At 44.6% G+C, this 17,485-nt stretch overlaps 1 protein-coding gene across 6 annotated transcripts in view; it reads left to right on the forward strand.

Annotated features, from left to right (window-relative positions):
* Positions 1–860: 860 nt before the first annotated feature.
* The window catches only part of MARK1 (microtubule affinity regulating kinase 1), a 68,324-nt gene continuing 51,699 nt past the window's right edge, over positions 861–17,485 (forward strand). For all 6 annotated transcript variants that reach the window (XM_068153512.1, XM_068153516.1, XM_068153513.1 and 3 more), the window contains exon 1: positions 861–1,315. In XM_068153512.1, the coding sequence (XP_068009613.1) occupies positions 1,265–1,315 (51 nt within the window). In that variant the 5' untranslated portion in view covers positions 861–1,264. The remainder of the gene's footprint in view (positions 1,316–17,485) is intronic.

The following is a 17,485-nucleotide window of genomic DNA, read 5'->3' on the forward strand; positions in this document are numbered from 1 at the left end:
ATGGCAAGAGTTGCTGTCATGTAAACACTAGTAACTTCTCAAAGACAGAAACGTGTGCGTGGTTCTAATTTTAAGTACATGAGGTCATTGGTTAAGTGTTCGAGGAGTGCGTGCTGGTCGGACACGAGCGGATAGAAGCATCGCCCGGAATCTTGATGCGATTTCAGCTTCAAGTGGGTAAAGGAGGCTGGCTCGTTGAGGCGCACAAATACACAGCGTGATTTACACGGATGCTGACAGAGGGGTTTACGAGTCTCCGGGAAGTCTGTGACTTGAGGATGCGGAGCCGTGCGGGAAGCAGGCATGGCTGCCCCACCGCCCTTTCGAAGGTCGATGCCTAGGAACGGGCGAGTTCCCGTGGCACCCCACCCGTCAAGCTGCAGAGGGCCCCAGCACCCCCTTGGGTACCGTCCCGCGGTCCTCATGCAGAGGGCTGGGGGGGTCCCAGGCAACTGCCCCCCTCTCCCCGGGTCCCGCTGGCTTCCTCGAGGGCCCCCCATCCCAGCAGGCTGAAGGATGCGCCCGGTGCCGGACGCTGATCAAGACACGCCGCGACGCACTCTCCCCTCGTCCTCCCTCACGAATCAGCACACCTGCCCCGATCCACTTCACCCCGGGCCCGGCGCGACCTCCTGGCCGGCCCACACCCCGACTAGGCCCGGCGCGGCGCCACTCGCGTCGGGTGCCACGGCTGGAGGGACGGCGGCGCCGGCAGAGGCTGCCCGCCAACCTGCGCTCGCTCTCCCCTCCCGCACCGCCCGGCGCTTCCTGCGGCGCGGGGCGGCGAAGCCCGGCCGTTGGGGCAGGGCCCAGCGCGGCGGGGCGGGGAGGGGGAGGAGGAGGAGGGGAGACCGGGGCAGGGCAGGGCAGGGCACAGCACGGCAGAGACGAGGAAGGGAGCGCGGGGCAGCGGCGGCAGGAGGAGGAGTCGGTGTCGCCGCCGGATGCTGAGGAGGCGCCGTGGCTCCCCTGCGCTGCCGGCCGCTCACCTGAGCGGGCAGGAGGGAGAAGGAGGAGGAGCCGGCGGTCGGGCTGCGCGGAGCCCAGCGGCGGCGAAGCGGGCGGGAGTGCGGCAGGCGGAGGATCGGCCTGGCGAGGCCATGGCGCCGGGCTCCTAGCGGGGCCGGCAGCGCGGCAGGAGGCCCGCGTCCCGCCGTGTGCGCCCGGCTGCCGGCGGGGACAGCCGGCGGCCTCCGCCGCGGCCTAGGAGAGCGGGCGGCCTTATCCTCAGAGCGCCGGGCGCGGCGCTGCCGCGGCCCCCAAGATGTCCACTCGGACGCCGCTGCCCACCGTCAACGAGCGGGACACGGAGAACGTGAGTGCCGTACCGGGCCTCCCTCCGCCGCGCCCTTTCCCCTGCCCGCCGTCCCCTCCGCGGCCGCCTCTCCCCGGCACCTGGCTGCGGCCCGGTCTGTCCTGCCGCCCAGGCCAGGTGCCCGAGGGGTGGGCGGGCCGCGGCAGTCCCCCCGCCCGGCGGGCCGGGAGCTCCCCAGCGCCGGGCTTGTACCGCCGTCTGCCCACGCCGCAGGCTCCTTCATGCGGCGCTGCCGGGGCGGGTCCGGCGCGCTGGGTTCCACGTCCTCCCAGCCCGCCCGCGGCTCCGGGCCTCTCGCGGGGTCGGCGGGCGGCTGCCGCTCCGTCCGGCGGCCGGGCAACCTCTTCCATGCGTTGCTAGGCCGGGCTGCCCTTATATGTACTTGGCTGGAGCCGGCGGCTGTCGGCGCACACAGGCAGTTGGCTTTGGGCCCCTGCCGGGGAGAGGCCTCCAGCCCCCGCGGGTTGCAGGCCGGACTGCCCTGCCTTCACGCGTGCCCCGCGACGGCCACCCCTGTGCTTGGGTGGGGGCACCCACTCGTGGGCTTCCAACTGCCTGGCATTCGGCCCTGTCTCGCCTTCTGGGATTCTGCCGTACTTGTCCTTTGTTTGGTCTGCACCTCGAAGATGGTGCCCTGCATTGCCATTACTATATTCCTCCCTCTGTTTTGCTTTGTTTTATGTCTGAGGGAGGCTGTCGTCGTGTCCTTGGTACCTCCCGAGTTGATTGTTTGTATCTTCCTTTGTGCTGTAATACCTTTGCGCTCTTCCTCTGCTCCGCCCGGGCTTGATGGAGTAGAGGCGTAGTGTCGTTCTCTGTTGTGGTGGTCTTCCCACAGAAAATAACCAGTCTTGGTTGCAATAGATGGTATCTCGAAGCGGTCGTAAAATCCCTGATCACGTCTGGTCCTGTCCATTGGTGGGAGCTATTTAAATAGGTGGTAGTTTGAGAGGTGCAAACTTCCCGTCTCAAGTTAGGTACGCTGAAACGCGTGCTAGATACGGTTAGTTGACTTTGAGAAGGTAGAAGAAGGTGCAGGAGGGGCAAAAAGGAGTTTCATGAAATTTAATACGTGCAGTTGCACATAGGTTCTACTTGGGTGGAGAGAGATCAGTAAGAAATGAAGGAAGATGGCCTGGTGGCTTGAAATGGGTTGAAGAAGATTCTTCATCATCGCATCAATCTGTCGAGGTTCTGGCCAACAGTAGGAGCTCATAATGTTTGTCACTTGTCCAGACCAAAGCAGCAGTGTCTGTGGAGTAGATTACTGAATTCCATGAAATGAAAAGTGAATATGACCAGAGGATTTGGAAGACAAAGGTGACAGAAATGAGATAATACAGTTAAAGAAGTAAAACTCTAGATATTATAATGAGCTGTTAAGTGTCAGTCACTCAGGAAAAGTTTAACTGACATAGCAATATTAGCTTGGTTGCTAGTTAGAGCAGGTAGACACATCTGATCTGTCATTACTGTTCTTCATAGCCTGATGAGTCCTGTATTAGAGTCAGAATGGAAGCAAGTCCTTGAGATGAAAATGAAAATTTAGATTTAATTAAAAGACAACGACCAGGTTTGAGTGATACCTGTTACTTGTGAGTCTCCATTTCAAACATATAGGAATGCAGATGAGAGAGAGAAGATGGGGAGGGATAAGAAAGAATTATGCATCTATCCAGTAATAGACTATATAAGACTTGCAAACTACATTTGCACAAGGCAAATAGAAGTTGAGAGTGTTTGAGAATATTTCCATAGGATGAAATCTTCAATGAAAGTGTTAGTAGCTCATTTAGAAAAGACTATGCTACTTCTAAATGCTCTGTTTTGACACTAAAGGTAATTAGGGATTGAAAAAAAAATAATAACTATTTGAGAGAGTGCATTGGGTCCCTAAAAAAAAAAATAGGTTTAAATGGGATATTAGAGTACTCTAAATTGCACATTTGCTCCTGAAATCGTGGTGTAAGTCTGTAACCTGATACTAATGAGTATAATCCCCTAGCCAGATAAACAGTAAAGAGCAGTGCAGTGGTAAGTTTCCAAATCTGCACACAGTAATTCTAGTGTTGCCATTAGAATGGTGTCTGCTGGGTTTTGGTAGCTGCAATCTCAAGGAGGTTGTTGCTTCTGTCCACCGGGGAGCCGTGGGAAGCCCAAGGTTTCCCTTACATAAGACATGCTCAGGTGGCAGATGTGTGATAGCGGAGGAGGTGGTCCGTTGCTGACCTCCCAGACAGCAGCATGCCTTGATTTAAAATGGACTTTGTCAGGGTGAGGCAAGACTCTTAATTTACTTTTAATGTGCTTCCTCCTGCTAATAAACGCTAATGGACTGGGAAAGCATTTATGCTGATGGGTCTTGATGCACAAAGTTTAGCTGGTAAGCTCTGGGTAGCTGAAGTGGTAAGAAGTTGCAACTAAAAGTAGAAGTTACTGGAAAGAGTAAGGAGCTTTGGAGTAGCGTAAGTGGTTTTGGCCTGGTAAATAAATCCATCTTTGCAGTAGGTGTTTCCAGTTCCCGAGTATGTCTACTTAGTGAAGCTCTCCCAAGTTCTGCAGCTAATGGTGATCTTCAGGAGAGCACTCTTTTCTTCCATCTCATTTACATGGCCATCTCAGTAAAGTTGCTCCATTGTGTGACTCTCGAGGGACACAGACTAGCTCTGTGTCCCAAAGAGAGCTGATTGATGGTTCTGAGTACAAACCTTCGTCCTTGTCCAGCTGTGGTTTGCACGTGGTGTAAGGCCGTTGCATGAAATCATGGGGAACTACCCTGCAGTACCAAGCCCCTGTCTCTTGGCAGCTGCTTCCAGTGCTTTTTAAACCAGAAAATAAATAAAACTTCAATGTATGTGTTTCTGAGTATACAAGCATTCATTCTGTCATATGTTAAAAAAAAACCCAACAAAACAGAAACAAACAAAAAACACCCCCCATAAAAAGCCCCAAAGCCAAAACGAAACCTGTAACAATTTGATACAGCACCTATCATAAGAATATGCATTCTTTGAGGATTGATGGGAGTTCCTGGTGGGCTGGGCGAAAAAAAATGCTGATTTCTATGATGCTTTGTGCCATCTATCCCGCAGCACCCTTTGAAAACAGTCTAGAATGGATAAGATCACAGAATCACAGAATGTTAGGGGCTGGAAGGGACCTTGAAAGATCATCTAGTCCAACTTCCCCTGCCAGAGCAGGATCACCTATACCAGGATGGAACAGATTACTTGATAAGGTCTTAGCCGAAAGCTGGAGCGAGAGGTACAGGGGCAGTCAACAATGGACAAACAACAGGTGGAGGGAAACGGTGCTTGTGAAATGCTCACTATGTGTGTAACTGATAGGTCTGCCTTTCAGATGTTCACACCCTGTTCTTTTTTTTCTTCCTTTTCCTTTTTGCTCTTTTACATGTCTCTCAGTACTATGTTTAACTTCTGTAGCATATGTCCCTAAATATTTTGCATTGGAAGTGTTATTTGTCTTTCACGAAGGCCACGTTTAAGGAAAAGAAATCGAATGAGATTGTCAAACACTTATTCCCGTTGAATGATTTATTGGGAAACCCGTGAAAATTCATAGGTGGAGGCAATATAGCAAAGTTTATTTTCATGCCTATTACCAGATTTAATTTTTCTAGTGAGGAGTGAGAGTAGCATGCCAAATGAAATTTCGATGTGGTGCGTGTAACTATTTACAGCTTCCCCTCGCTAGATTTTAGGTAGGCTGTTGGACGTGATGTTTCAGTGCAACGCAACACTTGCAGTTGGGGTTACTCGGGTAAGCTGAGCTTCCCCTCTCTGCTGAGGTTGGAGGAGGAGCGGGATGTGGTTCAAATGCTTTGAGCTAGAGTAGCTCCTTTGTTTTCATGGAGTTGGCACTATCAGTAGCATACACTCTTAAATGTTTTTTGGGAGCTCTGTAAAAGACAAGGCTGGGATTCAGCAGTGGGCTGTTACAGTACATGCTTTAGTAATATTAGTACAAGTGACAAGGGTCTCAGTCTTTTTTTCTTTATAGTACATGCCATCTAATCTTTTGAAGGTATTAGTATGATTTGTGAAGGTATTTGTGAAGGCTGGATGTTAAGAAGAAATTCTTCCCAGAAAGAGAGATTGGCCATTGGAATGTGCTGCCCAGGGAGGTGGTGGAGTCACCATCCCTGGAAGTGTTTAAGAGGAGCCTAGATGAGGCACTTGGTGCCGTGGTTTAGTTGATTAGATTGTGTTGGGTGATAGGTTGGACTCGATGATCTTGAAGGTCTTTTCCAACCTGCTTAATTCTACTCTATTCTACTCTTATTTGTCTTGTGGTGTCACCCATATAGCTTAGCTTTCACAGAATCGCGTATTTTAAGGTATTGTTTTGTCTTCCACTTCTCAGACAGATAAAAGTTGGCTAATTCTGATGCAGAGGACTTGCATGTTTACAGCAGAAGGAGGAAAAAACAAGGCAGGAGTGATGGATGATAACACTGGCCAGAGTCGAGAAGGAATGTCGTTTGTCTTACCTAGTCAGTGCTCTATGGGAATGATTAAGAGATGTCACGGCAGAGGGAAGTTTAAGGTGGAGTACTAGAGTGACCTAGGATCATGTGGTTTTCTTCATTATCATGCAAATAATTATAATTTTGACACATGCACACCCATTTCCAGGCTAGCAAGGGAAGGGTGATGTCTCAGATGCCAGCTAAAGTGGGTGTGGTTAAGGATGACTTTGATAGGAGAGGCCACTTGATAGCTGCATTTGAAATTAAGGAAGAAAGTTGAACAGGACAAAGAGGTGAAGAGGATGGAATGGAGTGGTCGAGTTGGGGTAATAATAATAATTATATCATGTTTAATTTCTTTCTGGTGTGGTTTTTGTGTTTGTGTTTTTGCTGTTTTGGGTTGTTTTTTTTCCTTCTGGATTTGCTTTTGCTCTATAAGAACACATGGTTTTGATTTGGACAGAGGGGGCGTGGGAGAAAGTATCTGACAAGAATTCTTTAGTTCAGTGCCTTAAGCAGAAGAATGGCCTAGTTTCTGAGTCTTATGGGTTCAAGAGTACAGCTGTATCTCTCTTATCCACAGGAGATGGGCTTTAGCAAAGTGGAGAATGCCTGTGTGTTTTCCTTGTAAGATTATTTTCATTAACTGTAAATACACCATGAGGTTGTATGTTTGCTTGAATCCTGAATAATCCTGTTTTGAAGATTTATTTTCTCTGTGCTGACTTTTTTCTGTTATTTTGGTTCAGGTCTTGAGCAAGCTCCTAGGTTGAGGAGAAAAGCACATGTTTAGCTAGAGCATTATGCACAGAGAGAGCAAGGTTCATGCTGTCCATTTCAAAGTTAACCTTCCATGTGAATCATTGAGCTGTGGAACAGGTGATACAAACGTTTAGCTTCATTTTTCCCTCTGTAAAGAGAAATACTTTAGAACAAACAAGTGAAAATCTGGCTTCATACTTCAGTGTTCTTTCTGGTCATCATAAAAGAGTATTTAGTGTTAAAGTTCAGAAAGAGTTCATGCTGTTTGATTGCAGTCCTTGTTTCATTTCATACTTCATGGCATTTTTGAAGTTCATAGGTAAATGTAAATTCAGATGGTGTGATTTGCATTCTGAAAGCTGCTCACATGGTCAGTGGAGTTAACTGCTCAACTAGAACAAGGAAATTATGTCCCATGAAGCCTTGTTATCAGCAGGGTCACTACCATCGTATTTCTTGACTCACGTGGGCCTGCTGTTTATTTTAATGCAGCCTTTTTAATTTTCTAACTCTGCACTTAAAATGTTCTAATCACCAGTAAAGGCAAAATGTTGTTTTTTTGTCTTCATGGCACTCAGTTGTATTGGGCAATTAATGTTTCTGTTGTAAATGTGGTCAGTTTCTACCATCACAATTACTACTGTTCAGCCGAGAGAGCTCCTGCTAGCTTCCAATTGATGTCAGTAGTGTAAACACAGGGAAAAAAATAGTAATCTCGGTTTTGGTTGAAGTGCAGATGCAGTGATTTCTGTAAAATGAAGTTCTCCAGCAGTGATTTGTACCTGCACTTGCAAGGTGCTTTCTCTTGTTCTCAGCATTTACTGTGGACTTCACCTTAATGTCTTACTGACGCTCGAGTGAGAACTTTAACTGCTGTTTTCCAGTGGAGCAGATTCATTGAGAAACTACCCTGCAAAAAGGAGAGAAGATTTTATTATTAAAGTGGTGCTAGAAATCAAAGACAGATTCCTTAAAACTTAGCCTACCAGTAACTTGAAGAGTTTGGGCAAAGATTTTTTGATATGCCATGATATTAAAGAGAAAGCATTTTCTACATTTCTGCTTCTGAAACTGCTACCTGCTAGCAGCTTCAACCCTCTTTTTATGCCCTGTCCTCCCTTTCAGCGTCAATACACTACTTGCAAGCTGCTGCAGACAGTGACATGCTTCGAACTTTACCTATTTGTGTTGAGGTCACGACACAATCTGTTCCCTTCATTTGTTGTTGTTGGAAACACAATGCTTGCATTTTGTGGTTATGTGTTTGTGGTTGTTTTTTGTTTGCTGTCATTTCAGAATCACATATTTATTTAGCTACTTATTAACAGGCTTTTATTTGGGGGGTCTTCATTCTCTAGTGTTTATTCCCTTCTAGGTGTTGCTAAATTAAGAAGAAATGTTCTCCACAGTTGAATATCTCTTGGAAAGAGCTGTGGAAGCAGGAAAGTTCCATCAAAACGTTTACATTATTCAGCATAATGAATAGAATGAAACTGAATCTGGCTTTTAGTAATAAAACTTTCTCTACATCAGCTACTAAGCCTGCTTAATCCTTACCTTTTTTCTTTTTTAATCTAATTTAACAATTTATTTGGTTTTGTGGGGAGGGTCTTCCCTAAGTGTTAAACTGAGCCTTAATTTGGGATGGTTGTATTTCCTCAGAATCAAATTTTGCTTTGTTTCTTTTTCCTATGAAAACTTAGTAAAATAGTCAGCCCAAAGGATTACTGATACCTCATGGCCAGTTGAAGACTTCATAGCTCTATGTGCTACATGATGATGCAATTTAAGACAGCTTTGATGGGCATCCTAGTGAATCTAAGATTAACAATCCCAAAAGGATAAGAGGGTCTTTAAGATTAAAACTCCTCAAAGGATAAGAAGGTCCTTGTTTTTAAGGCAAGTTTCTCTGTGCTTCTTTCATCTCAGTTTTTCCTCTTCCTTTTTTTTTCCCCACCCCTCTGAGTGATGACCAAACATTCAAACATGCTATAATTATCATGATAAAATAGTTAAAATGGTTTAAGGCAGAAGCAGTGGAAAGCACTCTCTGTGCTTACTGTAATCCTGCTTCTTTCTGCACTGTGATGGCAGTTGAAGAAAAGGTCGGATTGGTTGGTTGGGTTTTGGCAGTGTGTTGTTTCTGTTCGGTTGGGGGTGGTTTTTTTGTGTGTAAATGAGCATTTTGTCAGGGTTTTCTTTATGTGTGCTCTCAGAGAAAACACCAATTTACACAGAAAGACATATGTTCACAGTCGTAGTAAGGCATCTGCACAGTTATTCAGCTGGGCTACAATTAACCTTTAAAGCAGTGAACCGAACGTGCTCGTGGAGCAGTGCCACAGCTTAGGCTGTAATGATTGATCAATAAAGTGTATTTATGTAAAACCCAAAAGCATAGGGTTTCTGTGCATCACTGCAGAGCCTAAAATTCTCCATCCTAGCAGGACAGCTGATGGACTTTGCATCCCTGAAATCATTGGGAAAAGTTGTTGGGTGGGTTTTTTTTCCCCTGCTGGGATGAATGCCTTATTCGTGTGTATTCAATTTCTGTTTGTTGTGTGCGTATCCAGCAAAAAGTAATCATTTATCCTGCTTGTGAGGCACCTTAGTTGTAAGCTGTGGGTGTCAGTGAGAAGTGGTCTGCACTCCACTTGTTTGGTGAGCATGGCTTACGATCAAGATGACTTTTGTAAAGACGCCTGCTGAGCTGTTCAAGATTCAAGTGCTCAGTACCAGTGACTGCTGGCCCTTTGTGTGCAAACTGTTTCAAGTTTGCAACGAAAAATGTAGGGCATGTTATAGAAACCTACATTTATAATACAGTAGCACTATGGGGGGGTGAGAGGGGGGAGGAAAGTTGTGTTTCTGTACACTTGCATTCTTCTAAAGCTTGCTCATGTAACAGAAAGAGGCCTCTTGGTTACAGTCTGCTTCAATCAGTTTCATTGTTTTAATTTCCAAGCTGTATACCAAATCTAAAGAAGCACTTGGGGGGGGGGGGGGGGAAGAAACCAACCAGCCACATACAAAAAAAAACCCTAGTAAACATTCTTTGAATTGTTCAATCATTTTGAATCCCCAATGAATAAAACACCCTGATATGTGTGTTTATAATCCTAATGATTTCTCAGGTAAGGTTTGATAAACATGGCTGTGTTATACTGAAGAGAGAATGAAACAACTTTGTGACTTCAGATCAGTGTCTGCCTTATTAACCATGACCCTAGTGGGGTGATGACACTTAAGTAGTAGTGTTTTGTGTTTAAATATGTGGCCTGTTCAATTCTCAAAAGCATGAAAATGTTAACCAAACCCGAGAATGGTATCTAAATGTGGAATGTATTTAAATTTATTCAACATAAGGAGCTTTGTCCAATTGTGCTGCAGAGCTGCATTTGAAACATACATAGCTGTGGTATGGACAGCTTGAATAGCAAGACAAAACTTTGTTTCACCTCTGATGAAAGCATTTGTGTAGTACATCGATGTTTGCATAGCTGAACATAGAGAGTTACTGGATAGCCCATGGCAGTCTTTTGCAAGAGCAGATAATGATAATACTACTGGTGACAATGTCTAATTGGTTTTGTATTATAAAGTAATAGTAGCACATGATAACTTCTAAAATCTCCAGCAAAGCCAAAATTAGGCAAGGTTGTTAGAGAGAAGTGATATCCTTCATTAGACAGATGTGGTTGGAGAAAATAGATTAGATTTGGGTAGATTAGACTCTCTCGGGGCTTGCTGTAAAGGCGCCTGCCCAAGGCTAACCTTGTGGTTAAACCTGTAGTGCCTCTGCTGTGCTTCTGCAGGAGAACCCACACCTTACTCATGAGCTGTAAAACAGGCATCTTTTTGTAAGGGGAGGCACAGCCTTAGTCACTGTGATGGGGCACTATTTTCAGCGCTGTGGGAAGCTCTCCTCCTTTCCCCACTGATAGTTTCTTTTCCATCCTAACCCAGTATTTTAGAAGAGAGTAACAGAAAAATAGTGTCCTTTACTTATCCCCAAGCAGTCCCCTTTTTCAAAAGAGAAAACATCATGTAAGCTTAATGCTTGTAAACTTAAAGTATTAAAATTGCAGATCTCAATACATTAATATCACCTTCTCTATGCAGTAATCTTCTGTGATTGTCATGTAGCCCATTGTTCTTATTTAGTGCCTTATGTGTTTGACCAATTTAATTTTGAACCTGGTTGTAGTCTGTAACCTGCCATCACAGCAGCTTCATGCTTCCCAACATTAATCATTCTGAGATTCCATTTGCCCACATTAAGTTGTTGGCCATTTAATACCTGTAGTTTCCTGCTTTATCTCATTCTTCCTCCCTATCTTGTTTTCCCTCACATTTGCTTTTGTGCGTGAGCCTGCGTACTTGTTGCCAGCTTCCTTATGCTTCTCACTCTTTCTGGGATCATTTCCAGTTTTGCTCATTTAATGACATAAACAAAACCAATACAAAGCTTTAGTAAAGCTATGTAGTTGTAGCTCCTGTTTATCCTTCGGGTATGAGTCTCAAGGATCATTTTAGTACGTGAATGATCTGAGTTGTAAAGCTAAAGGGAGCGAAGAAATGCTTTGCTGTGGGTGGGTTTCAGGGAGTTGTTTTAGGGAGTCTTCTTGAAATTACTAGCAGAAAGGATTGTTACAGCTTTACTCGTTAATGAGACTGTATTTTTCCCTCACTCTGCATTTCTTTCCCCTCCCCAGTAAAGCTCCTGTGCTTTCTTGCCTCAGATAACAGCAGTGAGTAACCAAAGCTGTGTGACGATTGTTTACGAAGAGCAAACCATTTTAGAATGCTCTTCGTAGATTTTCTTCGACCTCACTAGGAGTTTAATATGTAAGGAATTTAGTGTGCAGGATTTGCAGTTAGGGAAGTGGAAGGTGTATTGCAGTACATGTAGCAGCAGCATAAATGACTTGTGCTTAAACACTAAATATCTGAAATTCCTTTTGAGAGTGCCTGCTTGGGTTCAGTTGTATGGAAGTTATCTTTCTGATTCTTAGATGTTTCTGTCATGACTTAAAATAAGCAGAGGCATAGCTCAAAAAATTCAGAGAATCTCATGCTTGAAGAAGAGTCTGTTTTTTTTGTCCTGCAAATTACTCAGCCTGTTAAGTGCTACATTGAATTCTTACAGAGGATATGGTTGTTTTCCACAAATGGATTACCTGTGTAATGTATTTACTCACGTCTCTATTCCAGATAATACTATTGATTGAAGCTAATAGAATTCTTTTGAAGCATTCTGAGGTTTGGTTAGTAATTTTATTTTCTTTTTCTCAATTGTAATCAGATTTTCTTTCCTCTGCAATTATTACAGCAAGGGCTGTTTACCAGTGGTTTTAAAGAAAGGAAGAAAATGTCATTACTTGGTGAAGGGCTAAAACAGTATTTTTCTCCTTAAGATCAGACTCCAGGAGGAATAACAATTGTAATAATTCATCCCATTGCATTGTATGCAGAAAATAATACTGTCTCTCAGTAGTCTTTACCAGGCATACCTATATAGAATAGCTATTCAAATTTGCTTTTCTTCATTTGCTATTAAATGAACGAGGCAGGCTGCTTTTGAGAGTTCTCTTTGCCATGGATGGACACAAGATGCACATGAACAAAGAAAACTTATGAAAGCATTTCACAGTGAAACTCTTGCTCCATCTACTGCATGGTCCAGAGAAATCTTAGACACAAAAACTTTGATGTGAACAATGAGAGTTGATCTAATATAGATGCTGGAATTAGTCAGTAGAAGACATAAGTGTTACTAGAGAATGTATGCCTACAGCACTGTTTATAGGCAGGCTAAGGGCAATCTAATCCCTCAACCTGTCCAAAGCAAAGCGGAGTGATACATAAAAGCCCTTTTAAAGAATGTTATTCTTGCTGATCCAGTGAGTATGCTGGAGAAGTATTAAAACCTGAGTTTGTTTTCAAAGTACTGCAAGATGAAATACTTACTGCTGTTGTTTTGTGTGTGTGACTGACCTTTTGTAAAACTCTCACTTAGTATTGTGTGCAAAGTATTTTGTCATCACTCAGGAAATCACTTTCCTGATGGTCTGTAGTATTTTGGTTAAATACATTATTGTTTTGAAGTGGTGTCAAGCCTTCTGGAGTAGCATAGAAGAGGTAAACTGGGCTCCTGTATCCAGCTGTTTGTTTTCACTCCCTTCAGGTGGTAATTACTAACCTGAAGAAGCTGAATTCAATATATCACTTGACTGTTGGACTGAAATGATGCTGAAGTGAAATATTGTTGGTGCAGAAGCCATTTTCATAAATTGTCTTGACTTAATTGAAGATATTTCTAAGGCTGGCTCAGTGGGTGACAAACAATAAGGAAAGCAGCAAGCTGGAAGACTGTCAAGACTCTTGGCAGGCAGTACAGTTATCATGTATTTGAGTTAAGTATATGTCCAGATAATTTGGGGGGAAGAGTAGAAAGCTGTGTGTGATTTCAGGTCAGCTGTTGGGTGGTAGGAAGACAGCGGGGAAATGAATAGGTTCTTTGTTAGCTGCTTGGTGAAACACGAAAGATAGTTAACACAATAGCTCTCCTCCCCTGGGACTGGAGGAGTTCTAGTTAGTTTGGTAAATGAAGGACAAACCCTGCAGAGTTCCCAGCGAACCTGTTACAATTTAGGGATTGCAACGTTGCATAAGGGGTTAGCTAATATGTGATCATCTCATCTGCAATGCTGTGGCTTTTCTCATCTCTGAAGAAGCAAAGCGCTTCTTAGGGCTTAGTGGGAGAGAGACCCTTGGTGGGCTGATGGTGGAAGAGGGAACATAACACACAGTATCACAGTGTAACTTCGGTTGGAAAGGACCTCGAGGATCATCGAGTCCAACCTATCAGCACAGACCCCATGACTAGACCATGGCACCAAGTGCCACGTCCAATCTCCCCTTGAACGCCTCCAGGGACGGCGACTCAACCACCTCCCTGGGCAGCCCGTTCCAATGACGAATGACTCGCTCGGTGAAGAACTTCCTCCTCACCTCGAGTCTAAACCTCCCCTGGCGCAGCTTGAGACTGTGTCCCCTTGTTCTGGTGCTGGTTGCCTGGGAGAAGAGGCCAACCCCGTTCTGGTGCTGGTTGCCTGGGAGAAGAGGCCAACCCCTTCCTGGCTACAACCACCTTTCAGGTAGTTGTAGAGGGCAATGAGGTCACCCCTGAGCCTCCTCTTCTCCAGGCTAAGCAATCCCAGCTCCCTCAGCCTCTCCTCATAGGGCTTGTGTTCAAGGCCTCTTCCCAGCCTTGTTGCCCTTCTCTAGACACGTTCAAGTGTTTCAATGTCCTTCTTAAACTGGGGGGCCCAGAACTGGACACAGTACTCAAGGTGCGGCCTAACCAAAGCAGAGTACAGGGGCAGAATGACCTCCCTGCTCCTGCTGGCCACACTATTCCTAATGCAGGCCAACATTACTGTCTAACCCATCCCAACATTTGGAATAATTCTGAGAAGGCCATTTGAAATCTGTGTAAAGATGACTCTTAAGTTTTTGAGAGTGGATTCCCAGCTGCTGGCAGTTTGGTTTGGTTTTGTGTTTTTTCTGTTTTCCGTTTATCTTCCTAGTTGCATATGTTCCTGAAGTGCTAAATTATGGTAGTTTGTGATGATAAATAATTCAAGCACAAAGGTTAAAATGCATGAATTTAGAGACAAGGGGCTCTGAGGAGATTGTAGTCTGATCTCTGTGTAGTGTGTGCTTTTCGCTTGCAAGATATGAGCTGATTCAAGGCGTATGCGGTGTTTGGACAGCTTAAAGTTAAGCACAGTTCTGTGCAAGGCTGGGAATATATTTGCCAAGTTGAAATGTGGAATCACATTGTCCACATAAAGGTAAATAGTTCCTACAGCTCAACTGATGACATTTTATTTGACCTGTTAATTAACACTCGTGGAAAAACAGGGCAAAGAGCACTCACCAGAAGACCATCTTCATTTCACCTCTGTGTTCTTTTTTTCCCTTTGAGTTCACCATGTCCTACTATACCAGCTCTGCATTATTTTGCTCTGTATAGAAAACCAAAGAAGTTTAGTGCTGTCCTTACAACTTTATCTTCAACTCCTACCATCAGGTCAGACTCTGCCATGCTGTTCTTGGTAGACAAAATCATGGTAGCCAAATGCTGCTTGAATGCAGGCTCACTGGTGTGAATATCCTATGCTGTCAAAGGTGCTCCCTCTGTTTAGAATGGTGCCTGGTTTTTCTGTGTCAAAATGTGTGTTGCTGTTCAAAAGTCAGCCTTGGTATCAGTGCTTATAAAAATAAAAGACTGCAGAGTTATGAGTCTGATTATATCCTGGCTTCAATATTTAAAGTACATCTTGGCAGATAGGGTCCAGTAGGCACTCTGCACTCCAGTGCTTTGAGGTAAGACTTGTTAATGACAGCAGAATGCCTTGCTGCAGAGAGATGGACCAGAAAATATTAGCTGTCCTTGAAGTTAAAGAAGCTAAGCTGGTATGCTGTAGTGCAAGAGGCCATGAAGGGCTGTTGAGGTCAGGAAGCATTCCATTCCCTTCCTCTGAAGGCTGCAGCTCCTGTGTAAGGACATGAGAGAGGCCCTATTAATCTGCTGTAGGTCTGTGTGGGGTTTTTTTCCCCCACTCTTCTATTTCTCAGAACTAGCTGCTTGCCCAGCTACTTCTAGGTACATTTATGGTGTATGTATTTTATTGTCTGAAGGAAAATATTAAGATAAAATTCTCTGTACCCTTTAGACTTCTAAGATCCCTAAAAGGTTTATGGCAGAAGAATCTTGGAAAAATCCATCTGAACATTAAGAAACTTCATTTGAAACATAGCTTGACATGCTCTTCAGACATTGCAGAGTCCTGCACTACCACACAATTTCTTTTCTAGGACAGGAGTACATCAATTAGTATGTATTGCTATCAGGTTGGATATTTTAATTGGTCATCTCCTCACTTTTTAGAAGCAGGCTTTACTTCAGAAAGTTTGTGAGACAGTAAGGCAAAATAGTCTTTATAATGAGATGTTGATCTGTCTTGATAGATTCATCAGTTGAAGCCACTGGATGAATCCAGTAATGGGGATATATAGACTTTAAAAATGCTGTCCAGCTTGCTATAGGAGTAACTTCATGTTCTTTTATGTAGCAGAACTGTTAAGGCTGCTTTATCTATGCATGTCACTCCTAAAGCATAGCTTCTTAAGCTCACACTGTGTGATTGTGTGCGCTTCTGTCTCACGCATCCAGTGCAAACAAACACCACAAACAAGCAAGCCTGTCTGTTTGTTTGTGGGATTCCTTTTGTTTGGAGGGGGGGTGTTGTTTTGTTTGGTTGGGTTTTGCTTGTCAGTTGTTTTGTTGTTCTCCCCGGTCCTTCTGGTTTTTTACCTTGTGGAATGGGAGTATCTCCTAGCTAAAGTTTCACTGCTGGTGTCAATTTGTCTCTGAATTATCAAGAAAAGCGGTGTGATCAGTTTCCTTTTCCATGTTGTTCTGTCCTAACAACAAAGTTCCACAAGAGTTTAACACGTAGCTGATGTGTCTCTGTCTTTTGGGTGCTGGGTGTTTCCCTTTCTCCTTGGGCACTGATGCTTGGAGAACTCTCTGGGGATACATGTGCTCAGGGAGCTGGAAGGTCCTCTGACAGAAAGGTTGCTAGGTTTTGTCTGACTTTGCTGCCTGGGCTGGTTCTCTGGCCTCATGCAGCAGTAGTGTGATTGTAAGTGGTTGTGGACATGTGAGCAGTGTTGAGGCAGCTTCAGCAGCCATCACACCACATATGGACTCTTCCAGAGTTGTTTTAGGTTTGTAGAGGGCAAGGGAAAAAATGCCCTATTTCATCAACTTTGATAGAAAGAAAAAGTTAAGCTTCAGAGCCTGGTCCCAATTAACTGCCTGTATGCTTTCCTTCTGTAGAAAAAACCTCAGCTGCCCCAGAAGAATGATTGTTTGTTCTTGAGTGTCAGAGACACTTAGCTGTATAATCTGGGTGCTCCTTTGTGAGTAAGCCTTGCCTCTTGCTGATGATCCCCTCCTCTGGAGTCAAGCCTCAGGTTTCCAGATTGTTGTCTCCAGACTGTAGAAGCAGTCCTTTCCCCTCAGTTTTAATGTTTGATGTGAAGGCATTTTTCACTTCTTGCACTCGGGCAAACATTTGAGAAGCTCTCTGTGCTTGATATGATCTTGAACTGTAAGTTGTTTCATGTCTCTCTTCTCCTGCCTTTCATCAGGGCAGCTGAAAAATGACCTGGCTGCATCATTTATAAGTGCAATAAAAACTCCTGCCAGTTTCCTTTGCCAGAAGTTTCGCTTTCTGGGTGTGTTCCTGTTCTTGTTTGGTTGGTTCAGTTAACGATCAACATTAGCATTTCGTGTTCTTTTTGTTTTGTTGAGGGGTTTTGAGCAAACTGTGAGTGGCCTGGCATTCAGCAGCATTGCCCGGTAGCTGCCTGTGCCTCTGGGTGCTGGCCAGATGTCCTGGGTGAGCTGGGAACGCTCCCCGAGAGCTCTGTGGCAGTAGGTTTGAAAATCTCGTGAAGTAAGTCAAAAGGGACTGATAAGGTTAAGCTGATCACCTCCTGAGGAAAAAGCAATGGCTGACAAGAAGTGTTGAAAGAACTCTCTCTCTCTCTCGTTGGAAGGGTAATGCTTGAATGTGTCCAGGAGACTGCAGCAGGTACAGCCTTCCTCTTCCCTTCCCATGAGTGTTTTTCCTCACAAACACGTGTTTGTGAAGGATGTTAACCATTCTATTTTGACAAGATAGGAAAGTAGAACTGTTTGGTAGGACTGACTGTAGCTTCCAGCCCTGTAGCAAATTACAAACAAAAAGGAGCAAACATAAGAGGATTGGAGGAAAACTCGTTTTGTTTTTTGTTGCTGCCCTCAGCTCCGCCTGTGGTTTACTGCATCAGCTTGTAGC

The sequence above is a fragment of the Melanerpes formicivorus genome, unplaced genomic scaffold, assembly GCF_026170545.1.
Source record: "Melanerpes formicivorus ecotype bairdi unplaced genomic scaffold, bMelFor1.0.p_v2 SCAF_26, whole genome shotgun sequence".
Classification (NCBI taxonomy): Eukaryota; Metazoa; Chordata; class Aves; order Piciformes; family Picidae; genus Melanerpes; species Melanerpes formicivorus.